The sequence below is a fragment of the Manis pentadactyla genome, chromosome 1 (genome assembly GCF_030020395.1).
Source record: "Manis pentadactyla isolate mManPen7 chromosome 1, mManPen7.hap1, whole genome shotgun sequence".
Lineage (NCBI taxonomy): Eukaryota > Metazoa > Chordata > Mammalia > Pholidota > Manidae > Manis > Manis pentadactyla.
In genome coordinates this window covers 212,340,725-212,362,134 of record NC_080019.1, presented here as the reverse complement: position 1 = coordinate 212,362,134, position 21,410 = coordinate 212,340,725, and the positions used below count along the sequence as shown (strand labels likewise).

General features: G+C 40.9%; 1 protein-coding gene across 4 annotated transcripts in view; it reads left to right on the top strand.

Annotated features, from left to right (window-relative positions):
• The window catches only part of CNTN4 (contactin 4), a 979,742-nt gene extending 959,996 nt beyond the window's left edge, over positions 1–19,746 (top strand). For all 4 annotated transcript variants that reach the window (XM_036878225.2, XM_036878221.2, XM_057507209.1 and 1 more), the window contains 8 exons: positions 1,560–1,709; positions 3,244–3,314; positions 4,276–4,510; positions 6,609–6,721; positions 7,300–7,486; positions 7,918–8,030; positions 15,028–15,196; positions 17,917–19,746. In XM_036878225.2, the coding sequence (XP_036734120.2) occupies positions 1,560–1,709; positions 3,244–3,314; positions 4,276–4,510; positions 6,609–6,721; positions 7,300–7,486; positions 7,918–8,030; positions 15,028–15,196; positions 17,917–18,017 (1,139 nt within the window). In that variant the 3' untranslated portion in view covers positions 18,018–19,746. The remainder of the gene's footprint in view (positions 1–1,559; positions 1,710–3,243; positions 3,315–4,275; positions 4,511–6,608; positions 6,722–7,299; positions 7,487–7,917; positions 8,031–15,027; positions 15,197–17,916) is intronic.
• The last annotated feature ends 1,664 nt before the right edge of the window (positions 19,747–21,410 follow it).

The following is a 21,410-nucleotide window of genomic DNA, read 5'->3' as shown; positions in this document are numbered from 1 at the left end:
GGAAAAAATGGACAAACAAATAGTTATTACAAGTAAGACGCATACTCCTTTCGGCCCCAAGGGTTACTGGCATATGTAGCCTTTGTGTTTTCAAGTAGAAGTAGTAACTTGCCCAGTTTTGTGCAATTCTGGTGAATTGTATTGATTTTAACAGTATAGGTTTTTGTTTTCATTTTAACGTATCCAACCTCAGAAATGGCTTTCTGTGTTTCCAGCTGAACTACTGGCTCTTCTGAGTCACAGAAGGAAAGGTAGGAAAACCTGGAAGGCAGGACATGAGAATTCCAGTCCTGACTCTGCTACTTCCATCTCGATACATTTTTGTTCTCCTCGTCTCTTAAATGGGTGTGATAAGGATTGTTTGTGACCCAGAAGAGAAATGTTTGAGAAACTTTTTAAAAAATAGGAAGTGCTCCACAAACGTAATGGAAGAAAGGAGGAGAGGGGTGGTGATGTTGCTTTGGCTGATGATAGTGACGGTTTAAAAAAAAACCCAGAATTTGTTGAGCCCTTAATATACCACCTGCTCAACTAGGTGCTTTTCTTACATTTCCTCAACTGTGCTGTGAATAGGTATTGTTAATCAGCCTTATTCTGTGGGAAGGAAACCAAGGGCTGGGTAAATCAAGCAACTTGCCCAAGGTCATTTGGCTACTCAGTGTGGAGTCAGGATTAGGACCTGGGTGGTCTGAATCCAGAGCCCACACTCTTCACCTCTGGAGGGTAGGGGTGCAGGTGTGGCCCAAGGAGGCTGGCAGCCAGGGAGCCCTGGTCACAGGACAGTGCACTCAGCTTCATCACAAGGGATCTCTCTGGAGTCTTTAGGGCTGGGAAGTCTTTATGGTAATGAATTTAAAAATAGAACAGTTGTGTGGTGAGCACTGAAGCAATGTCTGGGGCTTCGTTGCTTGGGTGCTGAGCAGTGGGCTGTGTCCCTTCTCCACATACTGAGGATGAACACCATCAAACTCTGCACCTCTGACTCCCACTTTTTGTGTTTGCATGGGCCATCCCTTTTATGTTTACAGAATCTTTCTATAAACCTGCTAATACAGTTCATCAGCAGTGGTATTATGGAGGCTGTCTCAGAGTAGTATTATAACATTACACTCCCCCTGGTATAAGTTATAGACCATGCAGTCAGACAGATGTGCAAATCCGGTGTGACCTTGGGTGAGCCACTTCGCCTTTATAAGGCACATTTTCCTCAGCTGTAACAATGAAGATAAGAAGTTTACCTTACAGGGTAGTTGTAGGAACTAAACAGCATACCTGGCACCATACAATAAATACTGAAAAAACATATTAGGTGGTAACAGTAATGATTACAGGCAAGTAGCTTTGGGCCTTGAAGGCTGTGTCTTTTGTGATGTCATCTGCTGGTATCTGATTTGAGCTTATTAGTTTAGCGCGGAGAGTTCTAGGTTTGCCTCCCTGTAACAACTAACTGTGTAGCTACTCTCAGACCACCCACAATCATGGTGATTTTGATGGATGAAAGTTGCTATCTTCCTAACATGGAATCCAGTGAAACTGCCCCACCCTTTGATGTCTTTCAGTCCCGGAACTCATTGATGGCAAGACGTTCACAGCAACCGTGGTGGGTTTGAACCCTTGGGTCGAATATGAATTCCGCACAGTTGCAGCCAACGTGATTGGGATTGGGGAGCCCAGCCGGCCCTCAGAGAAGCGGAGGACAGAAGAGGCTCGTGAGTAGCACCCAGGATACAGATATTCTATCCCAGTGGCTTCCGCTCCACAGGGAAAGGCTTTGAATTATGCTTGCTCTTCGGCCCTCATGAGGTTCTGTATGAGCACACCCTTCCCTTGAATCATTATAATGATCAGAAATCAGACCAGTAGATGTTCAGCTTAACCAGCAGTGACCTTCAATCAATACTTCTGTTCTCACTCTTCATTGGGTCCCCTGTAGAGGACAGAACTCTGTGCTTCATTCTCTCAGATACCAACTCTTTTCTTAATGCTTCATTTGTCACCAAGATTCTCCAACAGGACTTTTTTTAAATGCACACCCCACATTTCAAATGAATCAACTCACAGCAATCACTCTTGACAAGGAATAAGTTCTTCAGAAATGCCCAGTAAGATTTTCTTATGGTATATATAACCTATTCCTAGAAGCTGAGATTCAGAACAACCTGCTAAACTTTACAAGCTTAGTCAGCAATTTAGTATGGCTCTCTCTGCACACAGCTTGAATGAACCCTGGGAGAGAATAACAGATATTCATCTGCCTCAATTGTACCTTCATTTCTGCTTTATGTGGGTCTGCATAGAGTTCCAGCTGTGATGAGGCCAGATGTTAGTTGAAGGAATGGGAACTCTGACCCTAGTCTTGAACAGAAATCCATCTAGATCTATTTCATGGGCTGACCGAGAGGATATACCCAGTCACCAAGTATATGCTCTAGCCAGACATTCTAAAACTCAGTCTGAAGTCTTTTCCTCACATGATAAGATAGCAAACTCCCATGCTTTCTTTTCCCCCTTCAAAACCACAATTTAAGGTGGAATCCTGGGGTGGAATCTTGAGGTGGAAGCAATCCTGAGGTGGAAGCTAGCATAGATTCCCCTCTTTTACAGAGAAAACTGGAGATCAAAGAGGTTAAGCACAGTAAGCCAAGGGTCAACCTCTGTCCACCACTTCCTTGAACACCCAGCTCAAAACTCACCTTGCTCCAAGAAGCCATTAGCCCAACCCTACTCTGAGCAGCCTGCTACTCCAGAACATCACTGCCCTACTCCATTCTGTCTGTACTGTACCGTTGTTTATTGTTAGCCTTGCTCTGTACTTGTCCTGCATGTGCCCTGTCCCACCTACTAGATTGTAAGCTCTGCTCGGGCAGAGTGTATGTTGTCTCTTGTGTACCACCACCTGGTTAATAAATGCCTACCCAAGCATTAGAACCAGAACCTGTTCTTTCCTCATCCCACTGAACCTCGGCCTTTAGGAATGGAGCTGAACAATTTGGTCAAACATGTCAGATAACATGTGTATCTTGTTGAATGCAAAACAGGTAACTCTTGGCAATTTCCTTGGTATATTTTGCTTCCTCAAGCATTGGGCCCCTTGACCACACTGTTTCACCATTTCTGATCTCAGAAGATAAAGGTGTGTACATCAAGGTATTCACTTAAAGGGAGTCATCCCGGCCAGGCCACCTTCCTGGCCACCATCTGCCTTTGCCACCTGACATGACTTGTCTTTTGTCTCCTGCACAGTCCCTGAAGTCACCCCGGCTAACGTCAGTGGAGGTGGAGGCAGCAAATCTGAGCTGGTTATAACCTGGGAGGTAAATGATGTGCAGAACAGAGAGAAGTACAGTAGTCTAGGCTATTTTATTTTGTCCCTCTGTTAAACATTTCTGGAAAGTTTCCTCCTCTGCCTTTAATAGCTAATGCTCATTTGACTGCAAACACTCCCTCTCACCTAGCTAATGGGTAGCCAGAAAGGATGGTGCTTGCCCATTAATTTGAGTTAAGTTTTAATTCAAATTATCATAGGAAAAACAAGCATGAAAAGGAAGACAACACAAGGGGAAAAAAAAAAAAATATATATATATATATATATATATATATATATATATATATATGGCTTTGCTTCGGGGGCCCTCTTTTATTAAGCACTTTTTTAAACAACCTGGAGGATGGTTAGTCACCAATTAATTAAACACTGATTTTGAGAGAGGTGGTCTGACTGTTAAATAGTGCTCTTAATGTCTTGAACGATCCTAGATGACAAGAAGTTAAAGGCATAAAGGCTTGTATTTAACCAAAGCCCCAGCCGCGGAAGGAATCATGCCCTTTCAAGCTCAACTCTTTGGTTCTGAGAGGGAGGAGCTTGCCTGAGTCAAGACGATCTTTCCTTCTTCAATGAGATCTTTTGTTCGTTTGGCACTGGGGGGAGATTCATATTATGTGGTCATGTTGGAAATGTTACTTTCCAGATTAATTATCCTCTGTCTTTCTTAGTTATTTATGGTGATTTCAGAGCAGTCTCTCCCATCTAGAATCCAGGCTTTCCACTGCATATTTCCATTGATTATTTTTTTTTAACCCTTGCTACAATACCTCATGAAAATCTAAGGTAGACTTATGACAACCCCCAAATATAAGACTCTTGACAAATCTCGAAAGAAGACAGGTGGGGAAGAACTTCGACAAGAATGTTGAGGGGTAGGAGGGGATAAAACAATTCTAGCATTTGAATCAAACTACTGTGATTTCTGAAGCATACCTTCCTTCTTTCTCAGACAGTCCCTGAGGAATTACAGAATGGCAGAGGCTTCGGTTACGTGGTGGCCTTCCGGCCCTATGGCAAAATGATCTGGATGCTGACGGTGCTGGCCTCAGCCGATGCTTCCAGATACGTGTTCAGGAACGAGAGCGTGCGCCCCTTCTCTCCCTTTGAGGTTAGAGTGGGGGTCTTCAACAACAAAGGAGAAGGGCCTTTCAGTCCCATCACGGTGGTATATTCTGCAGAAGAAGGTACAGTTTATGCTGCCTAGTTATTTGGTATTTCTTCAACTCTGAAATGTTAATTTTAGGACATAAAATCAATTTAGCACTGTATCCATACACTGAAGACATACCCTGATTTGAGAAAAGCATAATGTAAAAAATATGGTTTGTCATCCACTGCCCATCTCTTAGAAAGATGACAGTGCTACTGTATGTAAAAACAAATCGCTGGCCATTACTAAGTCCACTGCTCAGGACCCAAATCACAAGTACCATGTAAGGTCTTCATATCTATTTATATGGTATCATTCCTTTCAAAAGAATTATTTTATTTGCCATTAAGCAAACACCCAAAAGTAATTTGCATCCCCTCTCACCACTTATGCTTGTATAAATCATAGTGTGCTCTTAAGTTATCCTATGATTAAAGAAAAGAGCAACTCACGAAGCAGCAGGATTGCCCTCACCCTCATCTGCAGCATGATCCAGGTCTAGGGGTTCCCCCTCACTATTACAGCCCATGTGCTATGCCTGCTCTCTGGATTCCTCTCACACACTCTTCATTACCACTGGAGTTCATCATTGTTGTTTCAAAGTGGCGTTCAGTATGAGACCATTTTAAAACATCTAAAAGTTGCATTGTTGATTTTCAGTAAGTGAAGATGCAATAAATTCTTACCCCAGGTAAAGAAGGCAGCCCCCGAGATGCAGCAGCCCTCCATGAGCTCGCCCCTGCCTCTTTGTTCTGTCTTCACTTCTGCTGGTTTTCCCCAAACACTCCATGCTCCAACCACATCCAAAGGATTTGCAATCATCTGAACAAGCTTGAGCCCCCTGCATATGCTTCCACTCCTCTGGTGTTCCCTGCCTTGCCCACCTTGGGATTTCATGATCATCCTTTAAGACTCAACTTGAACAACCAAGGCCTTATCTCATTTCTACATCCCAGCTGAATATAGTCCTTCTATTTTCCAGTCAGAAATAAACTTTGGGCTCAGGGAGAGTCAATCAGAAATGGTTAAAGACCGTGTAGTTAGGTCTTTAAAAAAATCATGAAGAACTCCATTTTTAACATTACTACTGTCAATATATTAACATTTGTCTGATATAATTCTCACCTAATGTAGTATAGATTTTGATCTTTAGTTTTATATCCTCACTAAAATGTATTTCTTGAGGACTGGCTATTTATTTTTAACTTCTGTGTCACCAATGTCTAAATGTCCATGACACATAGACCCTTAATAAACACCAAATTAACATATAAATTGAATTTTGCATTGTTATAGACACACAAAACTTTAGGTCTCCCTGTCCAGTGCTCTCTGGAACATGACGTGGGTTCCACAGGGAGTCACAAGTTGATTGTAAATGGTACCAGGTGAACTTTTAAAAATATGCAATAGTTACATATAGATTTTAATTACATTAGGAAAAAAACAACTATCAAATCAAAACCAGGATTTCATGAATATTACTATTCACAACATGACTAGGATTTTCTTTAAGAAAGACCACTGAAAGAAAAACATAAACACAGGAAAATGGCACAGAGCTCTGGCAAATATAACTGAAATTTGGGACAGTCTTGGTCCAGATTCTCCTTTACAGCTGGAAGGTGCTGAGGTCCAAAATTATATAAATGACTCATCTTTGATCACACAGCTTGCTGTGTACAGCTGAAGCATCACTGGCTCCCCTGGATCTTAGTGAAGCCACTTGACTATTTTTCCTTTTGCTCTCGTTTTCATAATCTAGTGACTCTCACTTATGACAAATTCTGAGTTAAGAAGGATGTCTGTTAAGGGAATAGAAGGATGTCTGTTAAGGGAATCACTGGCTATGAAACATTGGTACTTAAACTTACGTAGCACTGAGTTACTCCCCTTCCATCCACACCCACATTGAGAAGCCAAAGTCTTTGGACACGTCTCTTCACCACTGTCTCCATCTCCATGCCCTCCCAGCTGTTAACCATGGCTCCTCTGTAAAATGAGGTGTGGGTCATAATCACAAAGGGCTATTAAACAACCAAGGATTCCTTGTACCTTGTAATCTAGAAGTATCTAGAAGCCTGTCCTGATGCCACTAGTAGAGTAACACCATTTTCCACACTCATCTGTAGAACCCACCAAACCACCAGCCAGCATCTTTGCTAGAAGTCTTTCTGCAACAGACATTGAAGTTTTCTGGGCCTCCCCCATTGAGAAGAATAGAGGACGGATACAAGGTTATGAGGTAAGCAAGAGATTGGTGCCTGAGATCAGGAAAAAGAGTCCCTACCCCTCAGTGCAAGCTTCAAGACACCTAATGGGAAAAGAAAAAAAAAACAAAAAACAAAAAAACAGATCCCCATGTAGAGGTATTTGTTTTAGAGAGCTACGGCTTCTAGCAGAACATTAATGGAATCACTAACATTCCCATGCAAGATTACCCTTTTCTGTGTATGCTCCAGAGATGTTTTTCAAAACACATACAGCTCTACATATATCTAAGATGGTTGGCAAAAAGATCTTTGACCTCTGGTATGCACAATATCACTTGGGCTAAAACAAAGGTTGGACAAAAGGGAGAAACAGCCAACAACAGTTGTGCCAATTTATCATCTCACTGTGAAGCCAAGAACAAAAATAGGTCCTTCTCACTGTGGATAATTTCTCAGTGCCTACAAAGCTCTTGGTTCTGAAAGCTGTGTTTAAGAATCGGTATAGAAAATTAACTCTGTCATAAGAATCTGTATTTTTTTTTTAATTATCTGATGACACTGGAAATATCCCCAATAGATATGATTTCCAAAGTCTTCTTTGTTTTCTAAGGTTAAATACTGGAGACATGATGACAAGGAAGAAAATGCTAGAAAAATACGAACAATCGGAAATCAGACATCAACAAAAATTACCAACTTGAAAGGCAGCGCACTGTATCATTTAGCTGTCAAAGCCTATAATTCTGCCGGGACAGGCCCCTCCAGTGCCATGGTCAATGTGACAACCAGAAAGCCACGTAAGAATAACCTTGCTCAGAAACATTTTAGGGATTCATCAAACATATTCCAAGTTCATTCCCCAACCCCACCTCCCACTGTTCATTTGCATACTAATTGGTATCATTATGTGGATTCAGATTTACCTTCACATTTTAACTGAACCTTTCCGAATACCATGCAAAATTCATTGCTCCAGAGGACAGAAAGATAAATGTTTTTCTCCTCACTGGGAAGGGCTACTACTTTTAGCTATAAATGTTAGGCGACCAACTGAATCTTTTTCCATTTGCAATGCTGTATCTTGTCAGATTTTAGTGACCTTGAAGACACATATTAGTGCAATGGCCCATTAAATTGCCTCCGCTCTTGGATTCTAGTAAGGAGATATTCCTCAGAATCCATTGAAACTTAATAATCTGTGACTTCGTATATCTTAATTTTTTTACAGCGCCAAGTCAACCCCCTGGAAACATCATATGGAATTCATCAGACTCCAAAATTATCCTGAATTGGGATCAAGTGAAGGCCCTGGATAATGAGTCAGAAGTAAAAGGATACAAAGTGGGTAATTTCTTTTTTTGCAAAGGCACCTAATTCCGCTGTTAATGGTGACTGTCTTTTCACATAAATAAGATTAACCATGTTCTCACTTTCTCCAATGATGCCTTACAGCCTCTTTACAAATCTCTGCCCCCAGAGTGGTTTGGTCTGAGTTTTATAAATGGTTCCTGGCAACTAGCCAAGATTCAGAGAATTGCCCAAACTTTGGGCTCAGGCAGAGTCAATCAGAAATGGTTAAAGACAGTGTGGTTAGGTCTCAAAAAAATCACAAAGAACCACATTTTTAACATTACTACTGTCTGCTCTGTTTTGTTCTTATCTTGGCTATATTTTTTTAATCAGCAATAGTAATGTCTCAGTATTACTGATGGCTAACCATTTTCATTCACGTCCTATGGCTAGGGAGGTTTATATAGAGAAAAATAATTTTTACCTGGAATTTTTATCCTGACTTTAACTGTTAACCTGACTTGAAAGACCTGGAAAAGAAAATGTATGCAGCCTTGGTGCCAGAACCAAAGGTAGTTACATGTAACTTGTTTTGTTTTACTTTTGAACAACACTTGAGGTGATGCAGTGCAGAGCAAACAAAAGTGGTCTGCAGGCTGCATTAAGCCTGCTGGCTGCTGGTTTATGACATTTTTGCACAGAGTTCTTAAAAGCAGCTGATAGGCAGTACTGTCAGGTACTAATTAAAGAACACGGAACTATTGGAAAGTGATCGGTAAAACCAGAGCTGGAATCAGGAGTTGACATAGTGGTAGAGCCTTGGGTGATGTGATAAGAGAAGGATTTGAAAAACCCTCCCTGCCACAGACTATTTATCCTTCATCCATATGGCATAGTGATTTGTATTCTACCAGCAAAGAAACATTGCTTAAGATCTAATCTTAGTGCCTTTCACTGGGACCTTGTTTAAAAGCAAACTCTTTCTGGAAGGATCTTATAATATATAGTATAAAGACATAGGAAACCCACATTTTAGTCCTCCACTGGCTATGTGACTTTAAGAAAAACACTTAATCTCTCTGAGACTGCACTTTCTCTTTTATTAAAGGAGAGATTTTATTTTCTAGTATCTTCATTTTCCTCTGAGCCTTTGCATCTCAGTTCCTTCACTCTGGGATTATCACCTCTTACTTCCACATTCTTACCCAGTCACTTGTCTTTCAGATCTGAGATTGGAACCCTTCCCTGATGGCCAGAGCTCTCTCTGCTTTCCAGATTTTTTAAAGTACTTTCCATCCTTTTTGGTAATTGTAATTGGCTGATGCCTTACACCCAGAGTTTGGGCCCCGAGAGAACAGATTCTTCTAGACATGAACACTTTCACTGTGGTTGTATTAGAAAGGAGCTTTCATTTCCTGAACTCTGAAATCATTAATGTTTTCATGTGAAATCATGTGAAAGGTTTGATCTGATCAGTTTTACCTAGGACAAGAGAAGCATTGGGCTGGGTAGGCTGGAAGATCAAAGAGAGAAGAACAGACTAAAATGAGAAAAAGGAAGAAGGCAAAAGTGAAGACAGACCGTTGCAACTTTGGAATTCTGACCCAGGCTAACACAGTCACGACCTTCCTCACCTCACAAAGTGCAGATGTGATCTGGGCTGAATTACTTTAACCAAAGCAAAGGGAGTGTAAACCAATACATGAGAGAGAAATTCTTCCTCCCAGCTCCCAGGTGCCCCCACTCATAAGAACAGACAGAGAAAGCACAATAAAAATGCAGAAAGCTTTAGGAGTCCCTGAGCAGGGGCACAAATTCCACGAGTGAACCTTTAACTAGATATTAAGCTCATGTTCAAGCTTACGCTGAAATAAAATCAAAAGTCAGAGAGCTACCTGAAGTATTTCAGGTAACTCAGCGAAATTATTAGCTGGGCAAGAAATCCTGGATACCATCTAGCTAAAGCCCTTCTTTTTACAGATGTGAATAACAGAGCCCATGGGGCAAAGTGCCTTGGACAGGGCATGGCTCTGTGTGCTCCCTGAAGTTTGCTTCAGTGAACTGAGTCTAAGAGCACAGGCACTGCTGGGAGGAAAATCGTGGACCAAGTATCATTGAGTTCCCTTCTTGGTAGTGCTGCCACCTCTCAGAAATAGAGATGAGCTTGTCTTCACAGCACCTTTCCAAGAAGCCCTTTCTTTTGTTTTTTTTTTAAACTCAGCAGACACTTGCAGACATCTAGGAGATCCTCTTGAGCAGCACAGGTTAACATCAGTGTGGTGGAGGGAGTGAAGCAGGTTATTCACCAACTAGAAAACACCTGCTGGGCTTGGCACAGGATCTGAGGAAGCTTTTGTTTTTTTCATTTCTATGGGACTAGAATAAAACATTGGAACAAATTACAACTGGAAAGTATGGAACTCTTCCAGATATGAGGTGGTATAACCTATTTAAACTGTCGATTTAGATACTTTCACAAATAGGGTTGTTCATGTTGCTTCACTGTATCTTGTAGATCTCAACTGTGTCTATGAGAAATACAGTGGCACTTCCAAGATAGGTATTTTGTGTCTAAGGAAGCATTGCTAATGGGTGGATATCAACTGTGTAAAATGCTGCAGAAACCATGTGTGCTGACGGTAGAGGAAAGAGAGGGAGTAACAAGGTTAAATTAGATGGTAGGAAAGGACTCTTTCTGAGTCTTCTTGATTTCTGACTCAATCCCTTTCCTTCTTTTAGGGCTGGGACTGGAGCGGCCAGACTCCCTAGACCTCCCCTTTTAGATCCCAAGGAATCTCACAATAACTTGCTGTAGATATTGAATTGCTATCTATATAATGTAAATGTTCAGGGATATACCAATTTTTTAATTACACACACATATGTGTACATATTTTTGCTTTTTCACCTCAAATGCCTACATTCCTATAATTTTTGCTTGGGTAGACAGTCTCAAAAAGAACTTGACTTTAAAAAGTGTAAGGCCAAGGATGTTCTGTCAGCACAAATCCTCAAGCTACTTTATGACACTTGAGCCACAAAAAGAACATCTGGTTTCAGTATCACAAACTAAACCACCCACAGAGCTAGACAGGCTACCTATATGGGTTAAGTAGACTCAGTCCTTTCAGCAAATGCTATGAATGTATGTACCAAGCACTGTTCTAATTCATTTTAACTTTATAATCACCTGTGAAGTAGGTGAAATTATTAGCCCCCAATTTTACAGATGTAGAACCATGGCACAGAATTTAGTAATTTTTCTACTTCATGCAGTATATTTTTTCCCAGCTTGGTTGAGATTCAACTGACATATAACACTGTGTAACTTTAAATTGTACATATGTTGATGTGATGTGTTAATATATTGCAAAATGATTGCCACCATAGCAATACCTAACACCTCCATTCTATCACATAATTACCATTTCTCTTTTGTGGTGAGAACAGTTAAGATCTACTCCCAGCAACATTCAAGTACATGATACAGGATTATTAACACAGCTAGCATATTGAAGACCTGAGGTCTGAATATGGGCAGTATGGATCCAAGGGCCCATACTGTGTACTGCTCAGCTCTTCTTCCTGTCAGCAGTATACAAATATATCAAACGCTAATAAAATAGTATGAAGAGAAATAACTCAGAGTGAGGGTAATAGAATAGACAGTGCCATAGAATAACAGGAGAGACATTTATTTATATAGAGGCCATGAACAGCATCTTTGAAGAGGGAGCATTTCATCTGGCCATGAAAGAAAGAGAGAGTAAAACAAGCAGCTCTCTTGGAAAGAGTGTTCTAAAAAGAGTGAACAGGTTGTGCAAAGGTCCCGAGGTAGGCACATGCTAATGTGACACAACAGGAAGTGTTGTGTTGGAGACTATGATAAACTGCAGTTTGTGGTTGTCCAGAATACTCAGTGGTTTCTGAGCCCCAGCCTGTTGTTGCCATATAGGAATATAAACAGTGTTGCCATACCTTCTCATTTTTCAGTAGAACCCCAATTTTTTCACATATAATTTATTGGTTTTTGAATATTGACATCTAAATAAAAAAAAAAAAGTGAACACTGTAGGAGGCAAACAGTTAACACTATTAGGACCAAACAGTTAGCCAGCCATGTGACCCATGGGTCACCAGCTTTCTACTATCTAATCCCCTTGTCTTGCATTCATGAAGACAGAGACTAGAGAGGGGAATTAATTTGCTCACAGCCACACAGGTGGTGGCCAAGCTGGTCTTAGGTAAGAATCTAGGCTGTGGACCCAGACTACCTGGGTTTGAATTCTGGGCCCACCACTTACTCGCCATGGACTGTGGGAAAACTGCTTAGCACCTCCAGGTTGTCCAGAATACTTTGTGATCAGCAAACAGATGTCCTCATCTTTGCTATCAGCATAACAACAGTGCCTCCCTCAAGAGTCAGTCCATGTTAGCACTTAGAACGTACAGTGTTCAGACATATAGTAAGCATTCAAAAATGTGTGGTGCTATTACCATTATTGCCACAAATCCACTCTTCCTGCTTGTCTTCTGCCCTGGGTTGTATGAAATGGGAGCACAGCCTTTGGGTCAATCAGCTGAACCAAGTGTGTGGTATAAATAAAGGTTTTACAGGCCTTTATTTAGGCTCCACTGCAGCCTAATATTACAAGACTGATAAGCAGTGCTGATAAAAGGGCTGCTTTTTCCTGGAAGTGTTTCTTTTGGATTTATATTTGAAACTAGTTGAATTCTCTGCACTCTGGCAAGAACCAGAGGTAAATCAAAGAAGCAATTTATTCCTCAAAGCCAGATGTGCCCTTGCATCCCATCAGCCAGCCTAGGTTCCTGAAGGGCTGTGATGAGATGCTTTGACACTCCTGAATGTACCCGAGGATTTATTTGAGCCCAATTATTAGCAAGGGGTTGCTGAGTTTGATACAACTGCTGCTCCAGAGAAGGAAGGGGACGCTTATGAATCTTTCCACCTTAAGGAAATTGGGTATTGCTATGGTGGCAATCATTTTGCAATATATTAACACATCACATCAACATATGTACAATTTAAAGTTACACACCTTAAGGAAATTAAGGTGATGAAATACTAGGGAACAAATAGGATCTCAACCATTTTAAGGGAATTTTTTGAGTTTTATTGTGTTTGGTTTTTCTTGCAATAGTAGAGTGACCTTATGTCTCTGACCTCCACAGATCAGAATTTATAGTGGATCTTAGGGAAAGATGACCTAGTTTTGCCGTTCTCAAAGGGTGGTCTTTGGCCCAGAGGCAGTGGCATTATCTGGAAACTAGTTAGAAATGCAGATTATCAAGTCCTATCCCAGACCTACTAAATCAGAAACTCTGGAGTGGGGCCCAGAGCTCTGTGCTGTAACAAGCGATTCTGCTGCATGCTCAGGTTTGAGGATCCCTAATCTAATCCAGGGTTCCCAGACCAAAGTAACATCACCTGAAGATTTTTTTTTTTTTTTAAGTAGTAGGACCTCATAGCCGGAACCCTGCCTCTATGGAGTCTGACTCAGGAGAGCTGCAGTGGAGCCAGAGCAGGGTTTCTCAGTCTCCTGCCTTTTGCCTCTCAGCTGGATAATTCTCTGTGCGGGCCTGTCCTCTGCACTGTAACATGTTTCCCAGCATCCCAGGCCTCTGCCTTCTGCACATTGGGAGACCTGTAACAACAACCAAACCTGCCTGCAGAAATCAACAAATGCCCTGCAGAGTGGGGGCAAAATTGTTCCTCCCTCCCCTCAGCCCTGTTGTGAACTGCTGGGCTTGGGCATCACTATTTTCACAAGCTGCTAAGGGCTTCCAACATGCAGTCAGGATTGAGGACCACTAATCCCACCCAACCCTATCTTCTTAAGGCAGGAGCCACTGGCCAGGTGGGTTATAGTTATTTGAGTGCAGGTTTCAGAATCCTCACATTGCCGCTTGCCAGCTTGCTGATGCCTCTGGACCTCAGCCTCTTTATCTGTGGGAAGGCATAATAATGCCCATCTCGGTGGATTGTTGGCATGATTATACAGGTATAATGCTGCTAAAGTGCTCAGCTCATTGTAAACATCAGCAAGTACTTGCGGAATAACTGTCATCACAGTTGTTAGATCTGGAAAGGTAGATCTGCTTCTCCAGGCCTTTATATTTTGTTTCTGTTTGGGGCTGATGCTGACCAGAGTAGGCAGTGCCAGGCAGGTGAGGGTGGTGTCGGGAGAGCCAGCTGGCCACCTCACCAAATGAGCCACCAACCCAGACTCAGACCCAGACCCAGGGGGCCAAGAAGGGAAACGGGATCCTGAGGGGAAATGTTGAAGCTGCAGACACTTCTGGAGTGATGGTGATCATATACATACCATCCCCCCTTGTACGTAGCTCAAAAAGGAGGAAAAGGAGGCTCCTGCCCTTGCCTTTCAGAGATCCTCTCCCTGTGCTGAAATGTCCTCTCTCCAAAGGATTTGTGATGATAACAACTTATCATACCTGTCTTGTGCCTCTGACCTTTGCCAAGGGTGTGTTTGTCTCCTGTTGTCTTTAAGCCTTCTTAGGTACTATTTCTTACATGCTTTCTTTGAGCCAGGCCCTCCACTGTATTCAGTCCTTCTGCAATCTTGAAAACACCCCAGAAAGGTGGGTATCATCGTCCCCACTTTGCAGATGAGCAGGATGAGGTTCAGAGAGGTAAAGTAAGTGGACCAGTCTGCTCTAATGCCAAAGCCACTCCCGTGTAACTGTGGGCTACACCCCCTCAGAGAGGGATTCCATTTCCAGGAGTTTTCACTGAGCCTTCCAGAGGTTTTGTAAGGCCACACAGCACATTGGGAGACTCCTGCCACCCCCGCCCCCGTGCTGCAGGGTCCTTCAAACTTTTCTCATAACGAAATGGTTGCTGCAGACACATTCCTCGCTATAAATGAGCCTTCCAAGTGCATGTGGGCAGCCTGACAGCCTCAGCGTCCTGGCATTGCACTGGTGCCCGGAGGTGAAAACCAGCGATGCTCCATCTTTGGAGCCTTTGTGAGGACGGCAGTGACACCTGTTCCTCCTGTTTTGGCAGGTCTTGTACAGATGGAACAGACAAAGCAGCACTTCTGTCATTGAAACAAACCAAACATCGGTGGAGCTTTCTCTGCCTTTTGACGAAGATTACATAATAGAAATCAAGCCATTCAGTGATGGGGGAGATGGTAGCAGCAGTGAACAAATCCGAATTCCAAAGATATCGAGTAAGAATGTCTTTTTTTCCCCTTCTCTCTGAGGCCTGCCTCATCTCCTAAGGCTTCCCAGATGAGTCAGAGCCTGGAAGAAATTAAGCCCACAAGGAAAAGCTTACAATAAAAATGCCTGATACCACCCCCCTTTCTCAGATGACTGATGTTGGCCAAACACAGGCAGTTTCATGGCAAAGACGGTTTGACTGGTTCTATCAGTTGCCAGTCAAAAATCAGAATAAAGCAGCCCCAGATGGGTCACATTGGTTTTTCCACATGGACCCATGTGGTTTGCATCTATAATAACCCCAAAATTATAACTAACAAAGCTAAAAGCATGACTCAGCCAGAAGGAACAAGCAAAAGGTTCTTTAAAATGCTGTGGCTATCTGTCTCTACCAAAACAATGCAGTTCAGTGTCGTCGGCTGAAAATATTTTGAACTTGATCCTATTTATGTTGACTGTGTAGATGTAACATGTATATAAATAAACATGTCTATGTCTAGTCAAGATTATCTTTGTTTACAAAGATTGTTGAATAGTGTTTGAGAGTATCATTTGTTGAGCAAATACATTCAATCCTGTTTTTCAAATACTATGTTTGCAAATATCTCAGCAGCCTATTATTTTTTGTTGTTTTCTGTCATTTATTTGAAAAAAAAAAAAACAGAATAGGCAAAGCCATAAAGACAACAGTCAGATAGTACCTGGCCAGTGATGTGAGTTGGGCCCTCTGGGTATTAGGTTTCCTTTTGGGGTGACAAGTTCTGGAACTAGGTAGCAGTGCTGAGTGCACAACATTGGTGTGTAGTTAATGCCACTGAATTGTCCACTTTAAAACAGTTATAATGGTAACTTCTGTGTGTATTTTACCATAGTATTAAAAAAATAGAGATTCAAGTTAGATACCTAAGTGTAGATTTTCACTTGTCTTCAGATTTAACAGCTTAGAGATAAGGGTTCAGTGAAGCCTGGAAATATAAATTTTCAAGCCATCAGTGGAGAGATGATACTTTAAATCATGGGCAAAATCCTCACCACAGAGTCCCGAGTTTTAGCACCTCTGCTAAGTGTCCATTATAGTATTTTTCAGCTGAGGAAAGGGCCAGTATGTCTTGCTGATGCCAAGTTGTGTAGCATCCACTGAGTAATTTTAACCGCATCTGTAAAAGTTGGATTCCTCAGATCAGCAAAGAAAATAGTCATTGGTAATTTCATCCTTCTTCTGAATAAGCATTTGTTAGTGTTAACAAACAGAACAGGGCTCCAGGTAGGAGGCTGCCTCAAGCCCTGCTCCAAACTCAGGAGTGATTTGCCAGTTTCCAGATGAAGTATCTATTTACTACAGTTATATGTTTTTGGGGGGTTTTTTGCATTTCTATCTTTTACACAACTGGGAAGAATTGGATTCTACATTTTGCTAAGCCCAGAGCTCTAATTTCTGTTGAAAGAAACCTGATTTATAGTAAGATGTGGAGGTAATCCCCGGGCCACAAAAACACAAGATTGGGGTTGTTTTGGGGGTTAATTTATCTTACTTTTAAAAAATCTGACTTATTTTCTTATCATTGCAGGGATTCTTTTTCTGTTGTTATTCTTTTTATTTTTAGGCTAACTAATGATTCTTACTTGTATTCATCACCAAACCATATTTTAATCAATTGTAGTTGACCCTTGAACAGCACAGGTTTGGACTGTTTGAGTCTACTTACTTACATGTGGATTTTTTTCAATAAATATGTTGCAAAATTTTTTGGAGATTTACAACAACTTGAAAAATAACATTTTCTTTTTGTTAGCTTATTTTATTGTAAGAATATATGATATCCATAAGATACAAAATATGCATCAGTCAACTATTATGTTATTGATAAGGTTTCTAGTCATCGGTAGGCTCTTAGTAGTTAAGTTCATAGGGAGTCAAAAGTTATATGTGGGTTTTCACCTTTGCAGGTGCTGATGACCCGAAGTGCCACATTGTTTGATAATCAACTGTACATTAGTATAATTATTAGATAGATGATAAGGATATAACTGAGTAACCCACACTTTTTCTTAATGAGATTTTCCATTTTGTTGGTCAGAGATCTTACAGTCTTGAGGAAACTTCAAATGACAATTGGTAACCTCTTACTATGAAAATTCTAAGATTTGTAACAGTGAATTTTATTTGAAAGGACTGAGATATATATATATATATTTTTTTTTGAAAATTAGGCTATATTTAGACTGACATGGGTTTGAGTCCCAGTTCAGCTCTTTAGTCGCTAGGTGATCTTCCAAATTATCTTACTTCTCTGGGCCCCATTTTCCTCATCAGTTCAATGGTGTAATAAAAATACTGGCTATTCTTAGTTTTTGTAAGAATTAAGTGTCATATTGGTCTGTGCCCAGGACACAGAGTTCAGCAACGAGTTAGCAATACACATGTTGCTGCATTGTTGATGTATCATAATATTTATTAGTAATGTTACTAGTAATATTGAAGTTTCTTCTCACGGTACACGTGGATACCTCTGTTTCACAAATACTTAAATGGAGGTCTATAGATGTCCCATAACCTGCTCCCAGTTTCACAGTTAGGTAGTCATAGGATTGATATTAAGAAGTCATTAGGAAATGGTCATTTTCAGTAGAATCCACCTCGTTCCGCTGCTTCCCAAAGCCCCGTGGCCTTGCTTCCTTCGGCAGCCTGGGAGAGGCAACGTTGAGTGACTTTATTCTCTCTTTACAGACGCCTATGCAAGAGGAGCCGGGCCTTCCACTTCAAATGCATGTACGCTGTCGGCCATCAGTACGATCATGATTTCTCTCACAGCTAGGTCCAGTTTATGACAAAAGTTAGCTAAAGGACTTGCTGTTCATAATATAAGCAACATTTAGCTAGTCGTTCTGAAGACACCCAGTACTAAGTAATATTGTTGTTCAAGTACATCTTATTACTGGAAAAAACAAACGTTTTTTGCTTCTTTAGGAATGGCATTACACAGTACTTCCTCCAAGCAAATCTAGCTTTGTCTGAAGCTTCTTTGGAAACTCTGCAATGCACTGAAGACATCTGTAATATGATGTTACCAAAGCAGTTTACATATGTCCTTATATGCATATTTTTTATTATATATTTAGTGTTTTATAGAATTTTTTAAAGTTAACATGAGATGTAGATAATCAGTTTTTTTCCTGTGCTATAAAATGCTATGGGTGACCCAATCACACAATTATTATTTGAAAACATTTCCTTTAAGGACAGAGTTTGAAACTCATCTTGGTAAGTAAATTGCAAATTACTTGTGCAGTTTTCCAAGGATCTCGCGGCAGAGCAGCTGAAGACCTGGTCTCTAACTCAAGGCTGCTGTACGCAAATGACTTTGTGGATGGTTAATGGAGCGAATCGAGTCATTCTGATGCATACCATGTGTTTGCCCACCCTGTTGTGAATTTTGTTGCTCAACACAACTTGAGATAGTTCCAGGAATGGCTGCAGTCTCAAAACCTGAACTAACTGCCTAACAGATGCCTTGTGCAATACCCCCATCCCTGAATTTAGCGTTGTGTGGTAGGATTTTCTTTTCACTCAACTAAGTTAGCATTGTCTTTGTAAGTAGCATTATCTTACACATTACATTGGAAGTTACATATCCTGTAGTAACATAGGCCAGAAGTTACTATAGTCAACTGAGTCTTTCAGAAGATAAAAGATAATTTTACTCTCTTTAAAAGTATCTGTTTTGAATGTACATTTTTAAGGCAATTTTCTGTTAATGGATTAATAATTTCTTTATATATAATACATGTATCTCTTTAATAATAGAGCCCTTCTTTTGAATCAAAATCATGTATGGAGTTTGGCAGATTTCTCCTATTTCAGCAAATAGTTTCCACAAAGAATTTTTTTCGTGACCCTATGAAAGATCTTTAGTACAATTGTATGGTATCTTGATGATTCTCCTGTTTTGCAATAGGTAGCCTAATTGCTTTATAAGCTTTATCTTCTAAGTTTTAAAAATTATACATTGGAAAATGACAATATCAACAAAACCATATTCTTATGAAAATAGCTATTTGTTATAATGGGGGAGGTTTTGTAAGCTGATGCTAGTGGAACAGTGCATATAAAAGGCAATGAAATTTTCTATAAAAATTTTCAAATGTAAACATGTTGCCACCTTTTCTTCTTTCTCAGATAACTCAGATTTACCTGTAATGTGTCATTTTTGCTTACAAATCATTTAAGTTTTCAACCTTCTAGCTATATTTATCCAATAAAGTCATAATCAGGATTTCACTTGTGTAAAAACTAGGGTGGTAAAACTGGGAAAAAATATTGTCAGTATTTCACACTGTTTGCTTTCTTAGTTTGATATGGTTACTTATGTGTTAAAATGAAACAAAATATAAGATCACACACAGAAAAAAAAAATCAACAAAAGAATAAAATGAATGAAAAAAAGAAAATGCCCAGGTAGTCCCCAGCCCCAGTGTAAATGATATTTACCAGTGATCTAGCATATGTAATCTTTTTTTAAAGGTATTGTTAATAAATATTCTGTCATTTGTAAAGATACTTGTCTTTTGGGAGCATTTTTCCTGCCTGCCTGTCAGGGAATCTGTTAGCTCACCGTTGTGCTAGTTGTAATTTGAGATCTTCGAGGGACTCAGTCTCTGGCCCTGATCTAAACCTAGATGACCCAGAGGTATTCCTTTGGAATTGACAGCCCTAAAGACACCATGTCAAATCTTGTTTGAAAGTAGAGAGGGTCAAAATCCACAGATAAATGTCCTGAAGATCAGACTTGAATATTTCTTCTTGATTAGCTATGTCTTTTGTATATTCAACCTAAGGATGTCTCTTGTTTTAAGGTTTCCCCAACCCTGCCGCCAAAGGGAAAAAAAATCTCAACTTGAGCATTTAAGGCCCTTCTTAGTCTAATAAGAACTTAACTTTGTGCCCAGCCATGCTGAGCCCTCACTGGCCCCTGAACCCTGCTTGCTTTTGGTCTCACCTCTGTGCCTTTTGACCATATGGATACCCCTTCCTGAAATGCCCTCCCCACTCTTCTTTCTCACCCAAATTCCACTATCCTAGGGTAGCTCCAGCCTCAGCTCATCTGTGAAGCCTTCCCGCACTGTGGTCCTTGTGACGTCCTTGCTCTGAGTCAGCTGAAAGTCCTGTCCATGCAACTGACTTAGTAATTAATCAGGTACTGCTTTTGGAAATTTCTTGTACTGTTGTTATCTTGCATTTTAACTTAACTCCTGTACTGTTACTTAATTTTCCTTGTATTTATGCCTTGTCTTCACAACTAGATTGTAAGCTCCTTGAGGGCAGGGACTTTGGTCTTATCTTCCATGTACTCTCTATAGTGCCTAGCACAGTGCCTTGCAATAAATAATCATTGATTAATTGATTGAAGGGGTCTTTGAAGTAGCATTTTGCATCAGTTGCCTGCCTGTGTGCCATACTGACCCCACCAACTAAGACTGTATCACTGCGTTTATGAGGTGATGGAAAGCATTAGAAGGCCTGGCTTCTAACTTTGTGCCTTGAAAAAGTCTAATCTCTCAGCTTCATCATTAATAAATAAGGACCTGGATTAGCCGAGTCTGACTGACTTGAAGGTGTTTTAGAAAATGCCTCAGAGGCACCTTCACCCAAACGTGTCTGATTTGTTGGCTTCCATGGCCGTCGCAGGCTGGGTTCATGGGAGGCAGGCAACAGAAAGCAGCTCTAGCTAACTCGAGCGCAGGAAAAGGAATGACACGTTAGAATGCATGAGCCAAGGAGATGATGAATGACTGTGCCTTGATGAGGATCAGAGCCAGGCCACTCTGGGGCTCCAGGCTGTACACACTTTGGACAGTCTTTTCTGGGAGCTGTTGTAGGGATGAATTGGCTGTTTCTGCTTTTTATGTCACTCTGTTCCATACCCAAATTCCCAGGAGTCTGATCAGTCCAATTTGTGTCACACAGCCAGCACACCTTGATCATGCCAAGCCTGCACTAACAGGGGAGGACTAGCTCCTAAAGGAAAATTGAGGTGATGTTTCCACAAGATGGGATACTAGATGCTGGGAAGGTCTAAGCAACACAATTCCCATGCTTACCTACCCAAGAGGACCTCCCCAGGCCCTAGGCCCAATTGGCCATAGGTCATTTGGGATGTATTCCTGCTTGGACTTTTGGCAGTGACTCTGAACAAGGAGCTTATTTAACCTTTCCAAGTGCTT